The sequence below is a fragment of the Bos javanicus genome, chromosome 27, assembly GCF_032452875.1.
Source record: "Bos javanicus breed banteng chromosome 27, ARS-OSU_banteng_1.0, whole genome shotgun sequence".
NCBI classification, from domain to species: Eukaryota; Metazoa; Chordata; class Mammalia; order Artiodactyla; family Bovidae; genus Bos; species Bos javanicus.
In genome coordinates this window covers 33,903,043-33,926,400 of record NC_083894.1, presented here as the reverse complement: position 1 = coordinate 33,926,400, position 23,358 = coordinate 33,903,043, and the positions used below count along the sequence as shown (strand labels likewise).

Genomic DNA, 23,358 nt, shown 5'->3' with positions numbered 1-23,358 from the left:
TACGGAATGAAGCAGGGCAAAGACTAATAGAGTTTTGCCAAGAAAATGCACTGGTCATAACAAACACCCTCTTCCAACAACACAAGAGAAGACTCTATACATGGACATCACCAGATGGTCAACACCAAAATCAGACTGATTATATTCTTTGCAGCCAAAGATGGAGAACCTCTATACAGTCAGCAAAAACAAGACCAGGAGCTTACTGTGGCTCAGACCATGAACTCCTTATTGCCAAATTCAGACTTAAATTGAAGAAAGTAGGAAAAACCACTAGACCATTCAGGTATGACCTAAATCAAATCCCTTATGATTATACAGTGGAAGTGAGAAATAGATTTAAGGGCCTAGATCTGATAGATAGAGTGCCTGATGAACTATGGAATGAGGTTCATGACATTGTACAGGAGACAGGGATCAAGACCATTCCCATAGAAAAGAAATGCAAAAAAGCAAAATGGCTGTCTGGGGAGGCCTTACAAATAGCTGTGAAAAGAAGAGAAGCGAAAAGCAAAGGAGAAAAGGAAAGATATAAACATCTGAATGCAGAGTTCCAAAGAATAGCAAGAAGAGATAAGAAAGCCTTCTTCAGCGATCAATGCAAAGAAATAGAGGAAAACAACAGAATGGGAAAGACTAGGGATCTCTTCAAGAAAATCAGAGATACCAAAGGAAAATTTCATGCAAAGATGAGCTCGATAAAGGACAGAAATGGTATGGACCTAACAGAAGCAGACGATATTAAGAAGAGATGGCAAGAATACACAGAAGAACTGTACAAAAAAGATCTTCACGACCCAGATAATCACAATGGTGTGATCACTGACCTAGAGCCAGACATCCTGGAATGTGAAGTCAAGTGGGCCTTAGAAAGCATCACTACGAACAAAGCTAGTGGAGGTGATGGAATTCCAGTTGAGCTATTCCAAATCCTGAAAGATGATGCTGTGAAAGTGCTGCACTCAATATGCCAGCAAATTTGGAAAACTCAGCAGTGACCACAGGACTGGAAAAGGTCAGTTTTCATTCCAATCCCAAAGAAAGGCAATGCCAAAGAATGCTCAAACTACCGCACAATTGCACTCATCTCACACGCTAGTAAAGTAATGCTCAAAATTCTCCAAGCCAGGGTTCAGCAATATGTGAACCATGAACTTCCTGATGTTCAAGCTGGTTTTAGAAAAGGCAGAGGAACCAGAGATCAAGTTGCCAACATCCGCTGGATCACGGAAAAAGCAAGAGAGTTCCAGCAAAACATCTATTTCTGCTTTACTGACTATGCCAAAGCCTTTGACTGTGTGGATCACAATAAACTGTGGAAAATTCTGAAAGAGATGGGAATACCAGAACACCTGACCTGCCTCTTGAGAAATTTGTATGCAGGTCAGGAAGCAACAGTTAGAACTGGACATGGAACAACAGACTGGTTCCAAATAGGAAAAGGAGTTCGTCAAGGCTGTATATTGTCACCCTGTTTATTTAACTTATATGCAGAGTACATCATGAGAAATGCTGGGCTGGAAGAAACACAAGCTGGAACCAAGATTGCCGGGAGAAATATCAATAACCTCAGATACACAGATGACACCACCCTTAAGGCAGAAAGTGAAGAGGAACTAAAAAGCCTCTTGATGAAAGTGAAAGTGGAGAGTGAAAAAGTTGGCTTAAAGCTCAATATTCAGTAAATGAAGATCATGGCATCCGGTCCCACCACTTCATGGGAAATAGATGGGGAAACAGTGTCAGACTTTATTTTTCTGGGCTCCAAAATCACTACAGATGGTGACTGCAGCCATGAAATTAAAAGACGCTTACTCCTTGTAAGGAAAGTTATGACCAACCTAGATAGCATATTCAAAAGCAGAGACATTACTTTGCCAACAAAGGTTCGTCTAGTTAAGGCTATAGTTTTTCCTATGGTCATGTATGGATGTGAGAGTTGGACTGTGAAGAAGGCTGAGTGCCGAAGAATTGATGCTTTTGAACTGTGGTGTTGGAGAAGACTCTTTCGGGTCCCTTGCACTGCAAGGAGATCCAACCAGTCCATTCTGAAGGAGATCAGCCCTGGGATTTCTTTGGAAGGAATGATACTAAAGCTGAAACTCCAGTACTTTGGCCACCTCATTCGAAGAGTTGACTCACTGAAAAAGACTCTGATGCTGGGAGGGACTGGGGGCAGGAGGAGAAGGGGACGACAGAGGATGAGATGGCTGGATGGCATCACTGACTCGATGGACGTGAGTCTCAGTGAACTCCGGGAGGTGGTGATGGACACGGAGGCCTGGCGTGCTGTGATTCATGGGGTCGCAAAGAGTCAGACACGACTGAGCGACTGATTTCTGATCTGATCTGATGCCCCAATACAAAAATAAAAAGTAAAAATTTTTTTTAAAAAAGGAAAAAACATTCTAATGAGTATCAGGCAGGTCTTAGATTCTCTTTTAACAGGTGACTTAGAGAAGTTTTCTTCTCATTCAAAAAGGAGAAAGTGTAATTATCTCAGAGGTCAGTCACCAGACAGTCACGTGCAGAAGAAAGAAAAACACCCGCTGTTACTATCCTGCGAACCTGGGGATCTCTGGGGATGACATGGTCCATGGAAATAAATTTCAAAATGAGCGTCGACCTTTTTACATACTGCCTCCTGTGTACTATGCTTTAGCCACTTTGGATGGAAATGTTTCTAAAATGACTTTCAGGCCTAAGCAGGCAGAAATGGCGAAGATAAGTGAACGCTGACCCTCCCGGGTCGTCGGGAAGGGCAGAGGCCCCGAGCACTGGCATGCAGATCCAGCGGTGCTGTCAGGGGCACAGCGTGAGGGTCTGGGCTGCAGTTCCTCATTTCAGGCCTTCCTGCCGGAGGTTTTAGCTCCTTTTGCGAACATGTCACCTTCTGAGGTGCCAGCCTGACTTTTTACCATAAACATGCGTTCCTGGGAGCCACGTGCTGTTAGGATTTTGTTTTTCACAGGAATGTGGAATCTGTACCACTTTTCTTCCTAAAAAGCATTTTTGAGGGTTATTTCCTCCCACCTATGTTAACTTTTTGTATAAACGGAGAAAAATCTGATCCAGTAACACCCAAAATGCCAGCCAAAGTGACCTGGGAATCTTTTTTTCTTTTTAAAAAAATTATTACATTTAGGGTTAGGATTCTGGAATAATCTTAATAATCTAAAATGTCAGGAAAAAAAAAAATGTCAGCATGACTGACCAATTAGTTACTGATTATAATCGATCCAGTTCTCTGGTGTCTTGTTTGAATCAAATTTGAATAGGAAATCCAAGGTCAACTTAGACAAGGGGTTTGTAAACTTTTCAAGGTCATTATGGACTCATTCTCGCTTTAGAAAACACTCAGACACACTCACACTGTTTCTGCATACAGCTTCACAGCCATCAGCCGAGGGCCTAACACAGAAACCCTGGGCTGAGGCCACAGATATGGGAAGCACAAAAGCCACAGGCTGGCAGTGCCCATTCCAGCAGCATTTGGGGGAGGGTGGCCCACCATCTGACAGAAGCCCGAGGTCCCCCAGAAAAACTCTTATCTTGGGAGAGACCCGTCACCAGAGCCAGAAGGCATTTGCGGTCTGCAATCTCTAACAAAACGGTCCCCGGTCACCCCAGCTCCTGTATGAGTTCTCCGCAGCCTCCCACCACCCTGAGTTAGGCTGGACCCAGTGACGGTCATATAAGAACAGAAGATGGTAAACGTCACAGGGTGTCACTGGTTTACAAACAGGCTTCAGGCTGTGAGAAGGTCTATGGAGAAGCCACGTGGGGAGGTTCTGCCATGTGAGAGGGCCTGGAAGTGGATCCACCCCAATCGAGCCCAGACGTGACGGCAGCCGGTGACAGACCCTAAGTCAGAGGCACCCAGCCAAGCCGCCCCAGGATTCCTGACCCCAAAATGAGGAAATCGAGAGCGTGTCACTTGATCACTAGCACACTGCACATCTGAGTCAGCCCCTTACCTCTTGTGTCACGCACTCCTTATCAAGAAACCTTCCCTCGGGGCCTTCCCTGGTAGGTCCAGTGGTTAAGAATCTACCTGGCAATGCTGGGGACTCAGGTTTGATCCCTGGTCAGGGAACTAAGATCCCACATGCCACAGATCAACTAAGCCTTCAAGCTGCAACTACTGAGCCCTCGAGTCACAGCTAGAGTCCAAGCACCAAAATGAAAGATCCCACGTGACACAACTAAGACCCAACGCAGCAAAAAACAAAACAAAACAGAAACTAAACGAAGAAACCTCCCCGCAGCAGTCTTGCTTCCCCTGTGTAACTCGCCTACTGGGTACTGCCTACACTTTTGGTTTCTTGTTACACTGCTGACTTTAAATTAGTACATTTTACATCAGTCTTTTGTCTTTCATTATTCAACTCAGAATCCCTGAGTCAAGTCAACTCTGGGAAACTGGCCCCCTGTGCCTTCCATGACCCTCATGTTAGCAAGAATTTGGGAAATAAGCCAAGTTTTCTTGGTAGGGAAAATATTTGTCTCTTCTGGAGTTCTGCATCCCAGTCATCTGCGAGGGGATAAATGAATTCGGCCTGCCTGCTTGTTTAACGACTTTGCTCTAACAGGTGAGCTATCTGGAAGGGGCAGCGTTCTGTGCTGGAAGATCAGACAGACCTTAGACAGGAGTGAACACACCCAGAGGCGTGGGCTCTCCCTGGCCACACGCCACAAGCCTAGTGGCTCAAAATGCAATGGCTCTTACGAGGAATTTATAGCTGTGGCCTATTTTAGCTGCCTTTCCCGGTCCTCTAGGATTTATTTAGCTTTTTTACATTCCTCAGGCCTTCATAATGTTTCTCAAACAATACAGAAAGCCTACAGAATCTACCATCATCAGAAATTGGCCCAGCCATCTCCTCCAGGGCTGGGCAACCTAGTATGTGTTTAATAAAGATGTTAAACCAATCAGATCATTTATCACTTACATCCTTCCGAAAGGGTCCTGCTTCACATCTCCTAGTCCTTATCCCCATCCCACAAAGCATCTACCCTTGAGGATCCATGAAGACCTGTCTACAGACAGTGGGGCCCAGGGATGTCTTGGCTGCAAGTTGACAGTGAGCACAGATGCTACAAAGCAACTCTCTGTACTTGTCCTAGCGACTGGAGAATCTGGGTTCCTCATCTGTAAGGCTCATCCCATTTGTCCTTGAACCTGTCAGAGCAGGGCCCGCCCTCCCCCCGCCCCTTCTAACAGAGACACACTGTGAACTCAACGTTTGAGAAGTTCAAGGTTTCTCTGAAAAAAATAATAAACTCAATCCTAAGTGAGAGATGCTGCAGACCAGCTGCTGAGAAGTGAGACGACTGTCCTCTGGCCTTAGTAATTTCACCCTGGCCGTTCCCCAGAGCTGGACAGCGGATGCAACAGGAATGCCCTTGGGAGCAACACCCAGAGGCTCACAAAGGCAAAGGCCAGACTGAACAGATTTCCCTCTCTTCTTTTTAATTAACTGATCTCTTTTTGCTGCCCTGGGTCTTTGTTGCTGTGAGCAGGCTTTCTCAAGCTGCAGAGAGTGGGGACCACTCTTCGTTGCAGAGGATGGGCTTCTCACTGCGGTGACTTCTCTTGTTGCGGAGCATGGGCTCTAGGCGTGGGGGCTCAGTAGCATGGCACACGGGCTTAGTTGCTCCCGGGGGGATTCTTTTTTTTTTTTTTGTATTTGTGCTGCGGAAGCGAGCACCTGGGTGGACCACTGGACCGCCAGGGAAGCCAGGGAAGCCCTGAACAGGTTTCTTATGTGGCGTTTTGAACATCGCAAGTTCTTTATGCAGTGTTTATTAAACATCCTAAGGAAGCAGATTAATTTCAGCCAGTTCAGCTGGGATTACTATTCAAAAATCATGACCCAGGATGTGCTCTTTGCAGGGGGCGCTGCAGAGAAACCCCCTCAAATCCCAGAGGAGTGCTTCTGTCGAGAAACAACTGTCCTTTGTGACGACCCTGACCCCAGCGTGCGTGTCCTCCTCCTGCCTGGTGTCCACAGGCCCCTCCCCCGCCCCACGTCACACACTCTGCACCCTCCAGGGAAACACGTGGGTCACAGCCCAACAGTGAGCCATGAAAACAGTTCCTGGAGCAAACAATGTGCATTAAAAAATTGTAATGGAATAAAAAAAAAATCAGAATGAACCACTGGTAGAAACATGGAAACTGTCTTGTGCAATTTGTTTTGTAAAAATACAAATGGATGTGGAGACAGTTTCCTATGTATCTATTAGTTAAGATACAAAACATGGGAATTCCCGGCCGTCCAGCGGTGAGGACTCGATGCTGTCGTTGCCGGGGACCCAGGTTCAATCACTGGTCAGGGAACTAAAATCCTGCAAGCCTACTGGAGTGGCCAAAAAAAGATGTAAACATGCAGTTTTACTGTGGATCAAGGTAAAGAATGTTTCCATGACAACGTCACCTACTCCTTCAGCTTCAACCATCTTAAGGCCCCTCAGATCTATTAAAGCCAAGCCACACTTTTCCTGAGCTCGTGCTGAGTGCTTCTTACGGCCTACAGGAAATGTGAACCAAGAACTGGTCACACAGACGTCTCAAGGCCACACGTCTAACACTGAACTTGTACGATTCAGCTCTCCCTGTACTCCTGGTATACTGGCTCCTATGTTCAGCAGTGTTCACTGTGGTCCAGGCTGGGATACAACAGTGAGCACAGTCATGGCCCCACCTCATGGAGGAAGCCAAGGAGGAAGCCAAAGAGAGTCAAGGGGCAGGTCCACAGAACTGAACGAAACCCCGTCTGCTTAGGCACGTATGTGATGTGGGAAGGAGGCAGGGTTCGTGCAGAAAACCAAGTCAGCAGCAGTTGAGTCTGAGCTGAGCCTAGAGACAAGGAAAGCCAATGAAACAGTTTAAGCAAAAGGGAACAACTCCAGCTTACGGAAAAGGAGGACAGAAAAACCCTTGGAAGAGGGAAGTTTGTTAGGAAACTGCCACCATATTTTAAAAGGCTGGTGGTGGCCACGGGTTTGACAAAAGTGGGTGGATTTACACTTAATCAAAGTTAATTGTACCAATAACGGATACATGGACACACTGATAGCCACAAGGCCACTTCTGACGCACTTGAGATAAAAATGCATGAACTGAATTTCCTCAGGAGGAAAACACTGCTGCTGCTGCTAAGTCACTTCAGTCGTGTCCGACTCTGTGCGACCCCACAGACGGCAGCCCACCAGGCCCCACCGTCCCTGGGATTCTCCAGGCAAGAACACTGGAGTGGGTTGCCATTTCCTCCTCCAATCAGGAGGAAACACTAGACAAGCCCAAATCGCAAGAAAGTTGACAAAACAACTGACCAGCACTCTTCAAAAGAGTCAAGGTCGGGGAGGACAGAGACAGAGTGGGAGCTATGAAAGGAGATTAAAGGAGACTGAGAACACGGGAACAAATGCCTTGTGGGGTCCTGCCCTGGATTCTGCACCAGAAAAAGGACATTATCGGGGCAGCTAATAAGACCTGAATACGGTTTACAGAAGGGATAGCAATACTGCACCAGTGTTAATGAATTCTGATAACTGTCCTGTGGTCACAGAAAAGGTTGATGTTTGAGGAGCATGGATGGGTATAGGAGGTATAGGAGTTCTCTGAACTATTTTCGTAAGCCTAAAAGTTAAAAAAAACTGTTTTTAGCTCAGTTAGCTCAAATCCAGCCTTCCTGACACCTGCCATACAGTGGGTCAGCCCTGGGGACGCACCCTGTGCAATATTCACCACAGGGGAACCATTTCCACCTTGTACCTGTGGCCAGGAAAATAACAGAAGCCATGTGTAAGTTAAAAATTCTCAGAAGCCGCATTTAGAGAGTAAAAGGAAATAGGTGAAATTAATTTTAATAATATAGTTTCATTAACACAACAGATCCAAAATGTCAACATGTCATCAATATAAAAAGCTATCGGCATTTCATTTTCCTTTCTTTTTGGTACTTCGGCTTCAAATGCTGGCTGTACTTTACACCTGGGGGACATCTGGGGACATTCAGCTACCGTCTGAGTGCTGGTGGTCTCGCTCAAGACACCTCAGACAGGCGCTAAGCTCCCCAGCTGAAGGAACTGAGCTTTATTTCTATTTCGTGCCCATCACCAAACACCGACGAGAATTTAACTACTGAGTTTACATGGGCTTCAAAACAAAGACTGAAAGCTCCCATGCCCACCCTGCACCCCCATGAGCCTGGGAACTCACGGGCACAGTGGATCCATCCTTCTCCATCTTCTGACATGGATCCTTCTCGGAGCCTAAAACACAGAGGGTCATTTTTATAGTCATCCCGAGAGGTGGGTGCCCTTCCTTCCCACTGAGAGACTCCAGGAAACCCCAGTGTAGGCCTGGAAGGACATCTGTGGACCCCTGAACCCCAGTATCTCAAGACCCTTAAAGGCACACTGCATTCTGTTGACCCCTGTGCTGTGTTCAAAGTCCAGAACGCCCAGAGGGAAAGAGGCACTCGGGGCCAGTCGGCCACGGGCAGAATCGTGTCCTCAAGTGGAGAGGACGGCAAGACTGCCCCCTTGTGTCCATTAAGAGTTTTGCAAATGAGCTATACTAACCACAGGATCATTTGGCAAAAAGGAAACCGTAACACTGAAAAGTATTTATTACCAAATTGAGGAGAGAATCTAAATTCCAGCCCTGAAGGGTACCCTCAATGGAATTAATGTAGCAGATCAAATTTTAAAAAAAGCTCTAAATTTTGATGCCTGGAAACGCAATATCCTCTCCACACCCTTCAAGCTGGTTTCCTCATTCTCACTCTACCACGGGAGTCAACATTTACAAAAAACCAACACTATGCTTTTTCTAATTAAAGGTATACGCATCTGCCGAAGAATTTTAAATATGGAAAAACACACAGAACGCTAAAGCTACAATCCTCCACCTACAATCACAAATTATTATTTTAGGGCACTGTCAAGAGTGAATTATTCAGAACACAAATGGGACCATTGGTATTCCACTTAAAAACTCGATACTCAAAAGCCCTAATTCCTCAAGACAACCCTGCCTCGAGTTCCCACTTGCCCAGGACTCATGGAAAACTGCTGGGCATTTTAGCCGTGCAGCAGGTTCCTTCCCATCCCTGTGAGAGATTCCCTGGGGCACCTCTGCCTATGTATCCATCAGGACCCAGCCCAAAGGTGACCCCTGGGAACAGCTCAAGCACTGTACACTCACACCCTCCCACCCCATGCCACCGGGCCTCTGCTCACTACTCAGTCATCAACAGGGTTAACAGGAGTAGCTGTTCTATTAGCAGAACCCCAGCTCTGTAAGCTTCTGCCAAAGCAATCTCCTCCTAGTGAGGAAGGGCGTAATTCAACAGATACGGACAAGGCCCCTACACCAGGGAAAACTTGAAGATGAATCATTCACAGTTCTTAACCTCAAAGAGTTATCGAAGATGACCTTCTGTAACTACTACAGGGAACGGGAACAGAAGAAGAAATGCAGTGGGAACCAACTGACTTTTCTGAGACAGACCTGCAAGGAAGGGCAGAATTTCTACAGGGTGAGGGTGCAGAAGAGTATTTCATACCTAAGAAATAAGCGTAGGCATGAGTCCTCGGGGTGAGCCTGAGTAACAGGTAAAGGGGCACAAGGGGAAAAGGCAAAAAGGGTCTTTGTGGAAAATGTCAAAGCAGAAAGAGGCCTGGGAAGAAATCTGGAACAGTCCTTGGAGTGCTTATTTTACAGACGGGAAACTGAGACCTGGATAGGGGTGGGGGTGGAGGTGGCTGGGGAGATAACTCTTGCAAAGTACAGATTTCCACCTGCTTCTCTGATTTGATAGATGATGATCTTTTAAAATCTGAGTATAAAAGCCCCACATTAAATTACGTTGCTGAAGACACTAAGTTTCCAATAATGGTTAATGAAGTCAGGAACATGGTGCCAAGCACTTTACAAATCAAGGTTAAGGCCACAGATACAATCTGGGACCTGGCAAAGGGCCTCGAATCTAGAATATTCTAAAGTGGAAAACAGCAAGAAGCTTCAGCACAGGGAACTACCTGTGCTGCCTGATATAAAACAGATAAACAATAAGGACCTACTATATGGCACAGGGAACTATATTCAATGTCTTGTAATAACCTATATTGGAAAAGAATCTGAAAAATAAATATACACACACATATATATTACATATATATATAATTGAGTCACTTTGTTGTATATCTGGAGGCAACACAGCATTGTAAATCAACTGCAATTTTTTAAAAGAACACTATCTAGTGAGGAGACATGAGTTACTATGCATAAAGCCCTCTAACCTGTGCCTACATGTGGAAGTAACTATATCTGTTAGTTACTACTATGTCTATACATGAAACAAGGAACTCAAAAATCACAACATGGTTGCAAACCACTACACTGGAAGCTGTGGCCAGACTGAAATAATTTAAAGAAATCAAGCAGTCTCACACACGGGCGTCTCCGCACACTCTGTCACACTTATCCACATGTTGCCTGGCATTCCACGGATGCCCCTTGGTGTCTCCTCTCCAGGCAAAGAAGCAAAGCACAGACCAGCAGTCTAACCTATCCTTCAGGGGGCCCGGTTCTCCAATCGCTCTAAGCTGCCTCCTTGCTCTAGGCTTCCAGGCATTTTTATGCTTATGTATGTAAGAAAGATGAAGATTTGCTTCCGTACCTGCTTCTGAGGATGAAAACGCATGATTTATGGCAGACACGGGAACATTGGAACATTCAAAGTACTCCAGGTCGTCCTCTGGCTCACCTTTCCCCTCGGCCCCAGTGGGTTTCTGAACCGATGATGTGGACGCCAGCTTCTCCTCATCAGTAGCATGACCGTCCCTGTTAGAAATGTCTGAGATCTGGGAGATCACTGATCCTTCATCCTGGGAAAGGCAACAGAGGTGATGCTACATTTAGGAGGGAAACTAACGTGTCAGGAACGGCGAAGCAGCCACCATTCTACAAGATGCTCTCCACGGACCTGGTACCAACCAAGGAAGAAGCTGCAGCCTCTGAACCATGGAAGGTGTATTTTCTAGGGCTTACCCTCTGTGATTCAACTTCAGGGTTTGAAAAATTAGGTTTTTCTAGCCTAAATTATAAGAAGTTTAAGTGGCCCAAGGCAGTGGTTTTCATATTTTTTGCTCCAATAGTTACTAAATTTCTTGGGAAATTTTATGTAATCCATTGTATTTCCAGGTGTTATCTAAAACCTTTAAGTATGAGTTTAAACAGTCCCAAAGGATATAATATCTGCTATATATTATTTGCTTATTTATCTTTCCTTCCAGTTTTAGTCAGATATAACTGACATACAGTACTATATAACTTGAAGATGTACAGCATAATGACCTTACACACATCATGAAATTATTACAGTAAGTTCAGAGAACATCTATCCTCTCATACAAATACAAAATAAAGGAAAAAATTTTTGTTCTATTTTAAATATTGATTTGCTTATTAATTCAATTTAGTTACTCTAGTGATCCGATACTTTATCATCTATTTAAAATTGAACATAAATATGCTCTTAATGGTCAGAAATTTACATCATTCCTTTTCCTCTCTAAATTTGTATTTCCTCTCTACTTCCATTAAGAAATTATCCCAAAGAAATGTATTTGCATGCCTGAAAGTCTTTTAAAGTTCTGCTATTATATTTATTTAAAAAAATTTTTTTCTACAAGCCTAAGTCTTTAAGTGTCAACATTTTTTTTCTTCTGGAGAGTTATTTCATTTACAAATGCACAATTTATTCTAAAAATATTAGTGTTTGGTAAATACAGTCAAACACAAAAGTAAATTTTTAAAAAATGGAAATTATAACATTTTGTTGCACCAATTTTAAAAGTAATTTTACAAAGTAATATGTGTTATTTTTCTGAAGTAAGTCCACGGTAAATTTTTCATGTGGATAATTTTCAAATTATCCTACTATCTAGCACAGGGAACTCTGCTCATTGTTATGTGGCAGCACGGATGGGAGGGGAGTTTGGGGAAGAATGGATGCATGTAATACGGATGGCTGAGTTCCTCTGCTGTCTACCTGAAACTATCACAACACTGTCAACTGGCTTAATCTAATCTAAAATAAGAAGTTTAAAAACAAAGGCAAACAAACAAAAGGTCAATTTTTCATGGTTCTTTTTGCCTGCTCTTTAGCAGCATTTGAAAGTGGATAGTTCATACATTTGTAATAGATGAAAAATCAAATTGCAAATCTCTTTTTCTTTAATCTTAAACTATGTACCAAGTTTTTGGTCCTGTGTAAGTTGAACTTAAAATGCATTCTATTAATCAATGAATATATTTCTGTAATGGTTATACTGAAATAAAATTTTAAAAAGGAAAAAAAAGCACCTCACTGCAATCAAATGGGTCTGGGTTTGGGGGGGTTTTATTTGTGTTTCCCAATTAATTCATATAGTCAAGGATAAATATTTACTGCTAGAATGAAACAAAGGTCAGCATCAATTTTATTCCTGTTTTCCATTTTTATAATCAATTAGAAGCCGGAAGCCTTACTAAAATAAATAAGTGAAACAGAAGAAAGTTTGATAACAGAACCATCTCAATTCTTTGAACCCCTTTCCAAGTTATGTACCAAAAAATTCTATCATCAATAATTTTCTTTTTGATGGAGATATAAGTGACATATATCACTGTGTCAAAAGTTATTTTTAATCATCTATCAGCTGACAATTCAGGTTCTCCCATTTGGTGGAAAGCAATGAACTGGAAAACCATCTGACTTTTAAAAATATATTATCCAGTCATTGCAGTCAATCACCTTAAAACTTACACCAACATTTCAAGTCCCTCTTTGGTGCTCAGAGGTTCCATATCCAACTGTACAGCAATAAGACAGAGAATGGGTGAGAAGGAACTTTTCCCCCAAAAAAGTGGGAACAAAGTAACTGTGAAGGAACAGGGTTCCTTTGTCTTATAGGGCCCTTTCTCAGATCCACTTAGGAAGTCAAGGGACTGGGAACTGGCTTCCTTAAAGCGGAGTACTCAGATCCCACTGGAAAAATCTTCGTTAGCCACCACCCTCATGGGGAACACTGGTCTAAGAGATAAGCTGATGAAAGGGACAGACTTACCTGAGAACACCCATCCAAAGCAAGAGACTGGGCTTCATATTTCTTCACCTTACAGCCACTCCTGGGGAAAAACAAACAGAACGCCAGGCTGGTTTGGCATCACACAGACAAGCTCCCAAGCCGTGAGATGGAGCAGATAGCGGTGTGTGCAGAAACCAGCCAAAGCGCACAGCCCCACACGAGTCACACCGCCACACATCAGAGACGGGAACACCTTCCCGCCTCTGAATCCTCTCCCGAGAGACAGGGCAAGCGAAAACTGTAATTCAGTGATCCCCTCGCTTGTTTCTGCGGGATGCTAAACACCGACTCTCGGGCCCCTATGGTTTTTAACTGCAACAGCATTCCCAAGAGCAGCCCCAGCACCTGGAGACGGCGGGTCACGTGATCCGCGCTCACCTGGCTTTGACAGTCACCAGAAAAATTACCACGCCGGACCACATTCTTTAAAAATTCTTTATTGTGCTAAAAGCCACAGAAGTCCGGACCTGTGTGCTCACAGAGGGCCGTGGGTAACAGAAAATATGAAGATAAAAATATCTGAGCAATCTGTTACCACTCCTATTCAGTAGTAAGATAGAAAATGAACATCATGGCCAGAACTGGGGACACTCACACCGCCTGCTATGTTTAAACTTGCATGTGATTTGTGATCTGAAGACTAGTCCAGATTTTGTTCTGTCTTAATGAACCTAAAACTTCCAATACCACCACTCTGACCCCGCCCCCCATCACCAAATTGCAAGTTCTTCTCGTCTCGTGGGACAAAAACAAAGACCAGCATACATGGTACCAGAATATGGACCCTCTACCTCGTCAGTGCCTGATTTTCTTTCCTAATGCCTGAGTGTCACCCTGCTACCAAACTCAAGCTGAGCTGACTCAGGAAAATGTATCCCTTGTGCTCCAAGGCGGCAGCCTTATCCTATCAAAAAAGTCAACTGTTCCTGACACTAAACAGCACAGCAGCTCCTCAAACCACCGCGGGGATGACCAGGCGGCCAAGCCAGCACACAGCATCACAGCGCCACACGGGGCGTGCCAAGCCAGGGACGCAAGCTCTCGCACCTAAGGTGGGAGGGCCTGTCTCCAAGCCTTTGAGTACAGATGGCAAGGCTAAGCTGACTCATGAAGTGGCAAATGAAATGGAAAAGTCATCAGAAGATTCAACTCAGAAAGGGAAGCCAACATGCTGTGGAGGAGATGGTCCAGGAAGGGTGGGGGAGGAACTGCCAAGGATCCCAGGGGAGCCAGAAACAGCAGGAGTACTTACAACAGAAAACAGAGAAATTTCACTTGTTCAGTAGTCCTGATGCACCAACAAAATTAGAGACGGGAAAGAGACAGACAGATGAAGAAAAAAATCATGTAAAGCCTGGAATATTTATCTCTAGTCTGGCAGACGTAAAGGCTGCAAAGTTCTATGAGATGAGACAGAAATTATAAATGTCAGATTCGTCAATATGACCACTAGTGAGTGAATGACTCTCAGGAGGAAGAGAGTGGTGGAAACACTCAGAAATGCCACGCAGTCAAATTTAAGGATGAAAAGTAAACTATCAAATAATTGTAAATGTTAAAAAAATAACATTACTGCTGAGCATGTTTACTCTTAAATGTCTAGTCATCCAGATTAAAGACAATCAATGCATGAATAAAAATATAATTGAAAATATATCTCCTTAAACCTGTCAGTGTCTATCACTAAGAAACTCAAAGTGACTTTACCTAATTTATCTTATTTGCCTGACAAAATCCCAATCATAGGATGATCTGTTTTATTTTTTATTTCATTTTTATTATACAACAGTGACTTTATTTCCCTGTGCTATACATTAGGTCTTTGCTGTTTGTTTTATATATAGGAGTATGTATCTGTTAATCCCAAACTTCTAATTTATCCCTGTCCCCCTACCTTTCCTCTGTGGAAGATTGTTTTCTATGTCTGTCGGTCTACACCTGTTTTGTAAATAAATTCATTTGTATCATTTTTTCAGATTTCACATACTAAGTGATATCATATGATGTTTGTCTTCTTCTATCTGCAAAGTCAGTAAGATTTTGATAGACTTGGCCAAGATTTAAATATTATTTGAAATAAAAAAAAATTTTTTAAGTTAGAAAAAAAAAAGATTAGTAAAGAAACTTTAGCACGCATTAAACTGTCTTTATACTGGATGTCTCTATATTACAGGAGAAGAACCTGAGATGTCAGCCGTATCATCTTTTAAGAAGTCACACAAGGACCCTGTTATCAGAACTTCAAACTCTGCTAGGTGCTACCTACTTCTACCTCTTTACTTCCACTCTTTTCTACAATAATGGAATTTGCTAAATAAAACCCCAGAGTTACACAACAGGTCGAGCATCTTTCTCCTGTGGAAAGAAGGAGACAAGAGTCTTGGTTGCATAAGAGTTTTTTTTTTTTTTTAAATACATAAGGTATTTTAGACCAAGAAGTTCATTCATCAAAAACAGATTGGGAGGAAAACGCTAGCAAGTGAGGGAAGTATGGCTGGGAGAGGGTAGGTACTTCTTGCTACCGAAAATAAGATGTAGGATAAACCTTCCTCCCTTTGGATTTAGTTTTATGCCACATGAATGCACGGGCTACACACCTTCAATAAGCAACTGAAAGAGAGGCTCCCAATGAGCCCTTATCAACCCTGAGAGGTAGGGTCACTGATATTTAGAGGACCCCATATTAGAAAGCACCTAGGCAAAGACCTGGCCATCGCATCCCCCAGGCCACAGGTAACCAGATACAGGTAACTAACCTGAGCCACAGAACAGCACCCTGAGGACACCTGATTAGTAATATTTTTTGGCATCTGTGTAACTGCCCGTCTGGCTCAGCAACCACTTAACAATGAAAGAACAGAGCAAGAATGACAGATGACCTTTCATTCCCTTCAGACCTGGTGGGGATATTCTGAGGCTGCTGAAGATGTGAGTCAGATTCAGGCAACTGGTTAAAAGATTCTTGATTCTTTTTGGAAACTCACTTCCTTACTGATAAGAGCCAGAAGTCTGACCAGGAGACATAAGAATTCACAGTAACTCTGAGTGGTAGGTTTGTTTTCAATAGGAATCACAGCTTTCTGTTCAAGTGAAAAGACTTCTATACGCCCCTTCCCCCACGTTACTGACACTACACGGGCAACCTGCAGGCCTGGGAGCTTTGTTTCATCCAGAGAATCTGCAGAGGGTGGCTGGCACTGATCCTTGAGTTCTGTCTATGACACCCCGCAGCTCAGACAGGATTTCTGAAAACCATCAGATCTCTACCTGCCTAGCTCATGATATTCTTTTTTTTTTTTTTCTTTTTAAAAGCAGGAAAAAACATATCCAAGGTTAGGGGGGAAAGAACTCAGCAGAATAAGCTGAGGATTCGGAAGCAAGGCAGACATCTAAAAAGGAGACCTCTGGCATCTCTGATTCCACAGCAGAGTCAGGCACAACAGTGAAGGCTGCGTCAGAGGCTACAAGCTGTGTGTCTGCCCCGGGGGGCCTCCCCGCAAACCAAAAGCAGTGGCCAGACTCTCAGAGAGGACACAGAACACAACGCCCACGCCCGGCCCCACTCACGTTATTAAACGTGACTTGGCCTTCTTGGGTGATTCTAAGATTTCATTAACTTGATTACCGGCGGGAGAATCAAAGTCACCGCTGGCGAAAGTCATACTGGGTTTAAAGGGATCCGAGGACTCGTCAAAGAGGTCCGGGTCAAAGCGGTAGGAGCCCTGGGCGGAGAGCGGGGGCGAGTGCTGCCGCGCCAGCGGGCCGCCGCGGGGCCGCAGGGTGGGGCTCGCCCCAGGGCCCGGCTCCGGTGGCGCCTTGGCGCCATGAACCTGCGGCATGACTCTGCTGCCCGGTTTCCGGCCAGGCTTCCTCGGGAGGGCTCTCCTGGACTCCACGGTCTCCGTGTCTTCGGCGAAATCGAATTCGCATTGCAGTGGGGGGCTCCTCGCATCCTCCGGCTGCTCGGCCCCGGAGTCGTGGGCATCTCCGCCTGGTGTTTCCATCATCTCAGGGGCACATTTCTGGCTCCCGGCCTTCCCATCCTCCCCGACAGGACACATATCCTCCGGGGCAGGGGTCGCTTCCGAGAGCTCGCTGCCCAGCGCCTTCTTCCGCAGGGGCACGGGCCGTGGCTTCCGCAAGCGGCTCCGGCCGGCCCCGGGCTCTGGACGAGGGCTGCCCGCCCCGGGGTCGGCTTCCAAGGCAGCGCCCGCGGTCATGGCCTCGTTGTCTTGCACGCCCACGGCCGGGCCGAGGAGCGCGGCTGTGCCGGGCGCCACGGGGACGTCCCCGCAGTTCCTGGATTCTATGGAAAACGGCCTCACGACGGAGATCTTGCTCGCGTCATGTTCGGGCTCTTCTCTGAAATCCTTGACTGGGCGAGACCCGCCAGCGGGCGGCGCTGCCTCCTGCCCTGAGGGTCGAGAAGCAGCCGCAGATGAACAGCTTCCAACCACTTCAGCCACCAGCTCTTCCTCCTCTTCTTGTGAGTCTGAAACAAAACACAAAAGCTGTGGGTCAACAAATGACCTTTCCGGCATTAGTGAATCTTCTCTACTAGCTGAAGCCACACAGACAGATGGCAGGCTCTCCCCATTTTGCTTTTACAAGCATCCCTAAGGTTCTGTATGGATGGTGGTGAGGCCTGAAAGGGGACACTGGTGCTACGCTCTAAAGGGTGCCTGTGTATTACCCAAGTCATGATGATAATAATTTACTAGGACTTCCTTGGCGTTTGGTGGCTAAGACTATACACTTCCACAGCAGGGCACATGGTTCAGTCCCTGGAACTAAAGATACCCCATGCTATGCACTTCGGCCAAAAAAAAAAAAAAAGTTATACAAATAACAATTATACCCATCAGAGCTATTTAAGAAAAGGTGAAGTAGATCATGGGCCCTCTGCAAAGCATATTAAAATGATGCTGAAATTCCACAGGTTTAAACAACTGGCTTGGAAGAAGCTTTGGACCCTGACAGCTCACAAACAGGGATCTCATCTGGCACGGACATGGTTCCCAGGCACTGCCTGAGAGGTTCAGGGTCTGGATTTTATGCAGCAAATGGATTTTAATCTCTGGAAGTTAAAAATAAGAATTCCTTCTTCCCCAGGATAGAATTTAAATAACTGGACTGTTTTAAAATTAAATGAAACACTCATCATGGTCTGCTCAGAATAACTTCTCTGTACATGTAAAAACCAAAAGAAGCAAATAAAAAAGCTAATTAGAAAAAGCAGAGATAGCAAAGTGGTTTCAGGAACAAACACTCCTTATTTTACTAAGACACAAATCATAAAACCAATAAGTTTTACTTCTTTAGAAGCTTTGTCTCTCAGCTGGCCAGGAATTCTCTCAAATCATTTGTGAAAATGAAAGATCCTTTTTAATTGGGGTCAGTCCATCCTAAAGGAGATCAGCCCTGGGATTTCTTTGGAAGGAATGATGCTGAAGCTGAAACTCCAATACTTTGGCCACATCATGTGAAGAGTTGACTCACTGGAAAAGACCCTGATGCTGGGAGGGATTGGGGGCAGGAGGAGAAGGGGACAACAGAGGTTGAGATGGCTGGATGGCATCACCAACTAGATGGATATGAGTTTGGGTAAACTCCGGGAGTTGGTGATGGACAGGGAGACCTGGCGTGCTGCGATTCATGGGGTCACAAAGAATAGGACACGGCTGAGCAACTGAACTGAACTGAAGGAGAAACACTGCTACCAACAAGTTGTGTAAATGAGGGTATTTCTTAAAAGCACAAATTAAGATAGTGCTTTCCTGACTTAGGTATCTGAAGTGACAATAGAATAGCAGCAAAAACTGAGTAAACTGGTTATTATCATAGTATCTCATGATTTAACAAAAACTCAGAAATGACCATCTAGTCATACTTCCTAATCATAATCCAGGATCAAAGAGCTGAGTATCACTGGGAGAGGTTTTGAAAGCACTCACACATCTTTTTACATGATTCCTTTATGGTTGCAACTGGGCAGTACATTTACAAACTTTTCTGCACAGATACTTCAGATATTCTACTAATGTTCAATATGTCTTGTTCTTAAAGATATATTTAACTGTTATTAATGCTGGTCAAGGCTATGGTTTTTCCTGTGGTCATGTATGGGTGTGAGAGTTGGACTGTGAAGAAGGCTGAGCACCAAAGAATTGATGCTTTTGAACTGTGGTGTTGGAGAAGACTCTTGAGAGTCCCCTGGACTGCAAGGAGATTCAACCAGTCCATCCTAAAGGAGATCAGTCCTGGGTGTTCATTGGAAGGACTGATGCTAAAGCTGAAACTCCAGTACTTTGGCCACCTCATGTGAAGAGTTGACTCATTGGAAAAGACTCTGATGCTGGGAGGGATTGGGGGCAGGAGGAGAAGGGGACGACAGAGGATGAGATGGCTGGATGGCATCACTGACTCGATGGATGTGAGTCTGAGTGAACTCCAGGAGTTGGTGATGGACAGGGAGGCCTGGCATGCTGCAGTTCATGGGGTCGCAAAGAGTCAGACATGACTGAGCAACTGAACTGAACTGAACTGAATGCTGGAATTTTAAAAAAAAAATTTACTTTTATTGGCTAAATCGGGTCTTAGTTGTGACATGCAAACTCTTAGTTGCAGCAAGTGGGATCTAGTTCCTTGACCAGGGATTGAACCTGGGACCCCTGCACTGGGAGTGCAGAGTCTTCGCCACTGGACCACCAGGGAAGTCCCCAGTGCTGGAATTTTTAATAAAGCTCTCAATGCGTGGTATCTAGGATTGAACATACTTCAAAAGGATTTTCTTTTAAAAGACAAAGCCAATGTGGCAAAATCTTGGTAACTGTTGAATCCAGGGCTGGGTAAATTGGAGTTTTCATTGTACTGTTTCCTCTATCGTATATGCTTGAAATCTTGCAAAATAAAAAATTTTAAAACTCAACTGCCTTACACACAGAATTTTAACAAAAATATTTTAAAGTGTACTGACAATTTAACTTGCGAGCATATAGATTCTCTATTCTTTTTTTACATATTTGAGCTGTGATGAGGGTGTTATTGTTTCTCTGTGCTGATGGGAGGTAGGTAGACAAGTAACAGTGAAAACATGCCATCAAAAACCCGGGGCTGCAAAAATCTACATGTGACAGTCTTGGTTAGAAGCCAGGCTGGGTTTGGGCATGCCTGTTCATACTCTAGCATCAGTCTGTTGAAAAAAATAAAATCTTTATTATCTCAAAGTACAGAAAGTGACTACTTATTTTACATGAGCCACAGAGAGTGTTTAAGCAGATTTACTTATAAATCAGATTTATGTTCTCAACAGCTCTAGCTGAAATGCAGGGAAGGGCTGGAAGGAGGTCAGAAAAGGAACAAACAGAACCACTAGTGTGTTATTCTGGGGCTTTGATTAGGGCGGTGCTAATGGAAGGGAAGAGACGTGCAGAGCAACTGAGAAAATGAGGTGAGACGGAGAAGGTTGTAAGGCGCTGGATGTAGAGCTGAAGGAGGAGGAGGCATCAAAGACAGCATGTACGTTTTCAGCTCGTGAAACGGGATGCTGCCACTACTCAGTGAGACTCGGGGGTACCAGCCAAGGAGCTTGGGGCTGTTGGACAGGGGCTCGAGGTCGGCCCCTGGACACTGAGAGCTGTCTGGGACCCTGAAGCAGAGAAGCTGAGTAGGAAGTGAGTAAGTGAGCATAGAGAGATCTAAGCTGCAACAAATACAGGACATAACTCAAGTGATGACGTTCATGTCATTACCTTCAAAGTCACACTGGATGCTACACAACTGAAAGGTATCTCCCTTCTACACACTTTCATCTTTGAGCCTTAGCATATTTTATTCTAAATTTTTAGATAGAAGCTGATTATCTTTTTCTCTCAAAAGAAGATAAACCCAAAAAAGATTAAATAAAAACTTGAAGTGTATCTTTTGTAAATTAAAAGCAATGCTATTAATAATGATATCTGTATCTTTATTAATAACAATACGATGTCAGCTACATAGGAACACGTCCACACATCTTTAAGATGCTTACTGAAACATCTGTGACATGCTATCTGGAATTTGTTTTAAAAATAACTGAAGTAATAGAACAGAAGAAAAAGAGGATGAGGGGACGATGGGACCAAGTCTGAGAAAATCTGGACAATGATTTAACCCGGCAGGTAGGAACACAGAAGCTCCACTTTTCCATACAACATTGGGACCTGAGGACAATCAAAGAAAAACTCTTTTGTTACGTAACTTCTCTCCCAATCTCTCCTTGCCATTGAGACATTCTAAACATTTACGGTTGGTCTCTCTCACGGGAGCCCTGTCCTCTGTGTTCTTCCCCCACAGGCTGGAGATCAGTTGAGGGGAAGGGTGAGGCTGAGACAGGAGAGGACAGTGTCTCTAGCCCAGCGGCCCTGTCCCTTCTGGCAACATTTGGTCTTCATTTCCTGATTTCTTCACCATCAATCCCACACCTCCCAAAGATGGAGGGAAGACCTCTGGAGTCACCTTCTGAGTCTCTCCTAGCTTTGTACTTCTGCCCTAGTCTCCCCTATTAGCAAAGGCAGGGGCCTTCCCACTTCCCACCCCCCTACACTTGCCTCCACTCCTCCAGACCCCACCCTTCCCCATGTCTACCGGCCATGACGGATGAGGGATGAGGATGGATAAGCCTCTGCAACCTGGGGACACCTGGAGGGCTGCTGCATCCTAGAGCATGCCACCTGGCAAGGGGGAGGGGAAGGCAGACAACACCCCTCACCTGAATTCAGCCCCCCAGTCTGAGCAGAAGACCGCCACCCCAGCATTTCTTGTCCAACTCTAGGCAGGTGCCAAGTGGGCAAACCTGCCCATCCAAAGTGCACTCCCTGCAGGCCCCAGCCTGGTCCAGCATCGTCAGTCACCAGGACAGAGCACCGCGGGGCAGGGGGTAGGGGGGAGGGGGAGGGCAGCTCACTGATTTAAGCCAGTGTGGGGAGTCTGTGAAAATGTAAAAGCAAAATCCAAGCTTCTCACCTAACTTGAAGTGATACATCTGAGTAAGGTTTTATTTGCCTTTACGTTCTCCGTCAGCAAGCGTCCCAGTGCCAGCTGACCCTGCCTACCTGAGGCTGCCCTAAAACAGGACCTAAAGGGCAAGCACCGCACCACTAGTAACTGGAAGAAGTAAAACAGCCAAGGTGTCCTCAGGCTCCGGGTAGGTCTCCCACTGGTTAGCATGAGTTCTAACCTCGGTCTTCGGTCCTGGCTTTCATCTCAGAGCCCGTTATGTAACTAACTTCTATTCATCCTTCCATTTTTACACAAATCCTTCTCTCCTTCAGAACCTTCCTCCCAGGGGCGCTGAAAAGCTCTCTCCCTGGAATGAGTCTCATGCGTTTGGATGACTCTGACAAGCACGGCACTGCCTGGCGGCATGGTGAACAGACAGAGATGAGATCAGTGGATGATTTCAAAGCAAACACTGAGGAAATCCAAAAATAGACCGACATTTCCACTTCTGCCACGTCTGTTCTGTTAATCAAACTCTTCCTTTCAACAAGCACCCTCCCCAAGATCTAAAATGTGTGATGCATCCATGGGTGCTCTAACACAGATGCCTTTTATGCTTATTCAGGATGTAGGCTAGTCTCTTGTAAAAAGGGATCTTCCCTCCCACCCCCCCCCACCCCGCCCCCCCGCCTTTATAATACTTTTAAAAGAAAAGGCACAGAATGCCAAGATTCAAAAGGCTGAGGTAACAGCTTGACTTTCTGCTTTGCACTCTGGTACGATGAAAATATGGGCTTCCCTTGTGGCTCAGTGGTAAAGATCTGCCTGCAATGCAGCAGACACAGGTTCAATCCCTGGGTTGGGAAGATCCCCTAGAAGAGGGGCATGGCAACCCATCCAGTATTTTTGCCTGGAAAATCCCGGCTTTGCAGGCTGCAATCCATAGGACTGCAAAGAGTTGGACACGACTGAAGCGACTAAGCAGCAGTTGCAGCACGTTGAAAATATACTGGGTTCAAATACAAGTGTATGAAAAACCTTGAAAACCTCAAAAGAGGGGGAAATGCCATGCACAGAAAATATTTTTGAAACTCAGAAATGTATTCAGCTAGCATATACTGAGAACCTGCTCAGCTGGCTGCTTCCACATGGATAACCTCATTTAATAGGAAGTGAACCGCAACCACTCAGAAAACATTGTATGTTAACACTGCAGATTTGGCATTTTTCTCA

The 23,358-nt window shown here is 44.9% G+C and overlaps 1 protein-coding gene and 1 non-coding gene across 14 annotated transcripts in view; both read right to left on the bottom strand.

The window, feature by feature from the left end:
- TACC1 (transforming acidic coiled-coil containing protein 1) overlaps positions 1 to 23,358 on the bottom strand; it is a 130,537-nt gene that overhangs the window by 18,693 nt on the left and 88,486 nt on the right. For 6 of the 13 annotated variants that reach the window (XM_061404516.1, XM_061404517.1, XM_061404511.1 and 3 more), the window contains 4 exons: positions 16,714 to 17,638; positions 13,126 to 13,186; positions 10,695 to 10,902; positions 8,228 to 8,280 (listed from right to left, as the gene is read on the bottom strand). In XM_061404516.1, coding sequence (XP_061260500.1) covers positions 8,228 to 8,280; positions 10,695 to 10,902; positions 13,126 to 13,186; positions 16,714 to 17,366 — 975 coding nt within the window. In that variant the 5' untranslated portion in view covers positions 17,367 to 17,638. Of the gene's footprint in view, positions 1 to 8,227; positions 8,281 to 10,694; positions 10,903 to 13,125; positions 13,187 to 14,398; positions 14,435 to 16,713; positions 17,639 to 23,358 lie in introns of all 13 variants that reach the window. The other 7 variants (XM_061404515.1, XM_061404518.1, XM_061404521.1 and 4 more) reach the window with 5 other exon arrangements.
- Positions 19,788 to 19,860, bottom strand: TRNAG-CCC (transfer RNA glycine (anticodon CCC)). The gene has a single exon. It is a non-coding gene; the product is annotated as a tRNA-Gly (tRNA).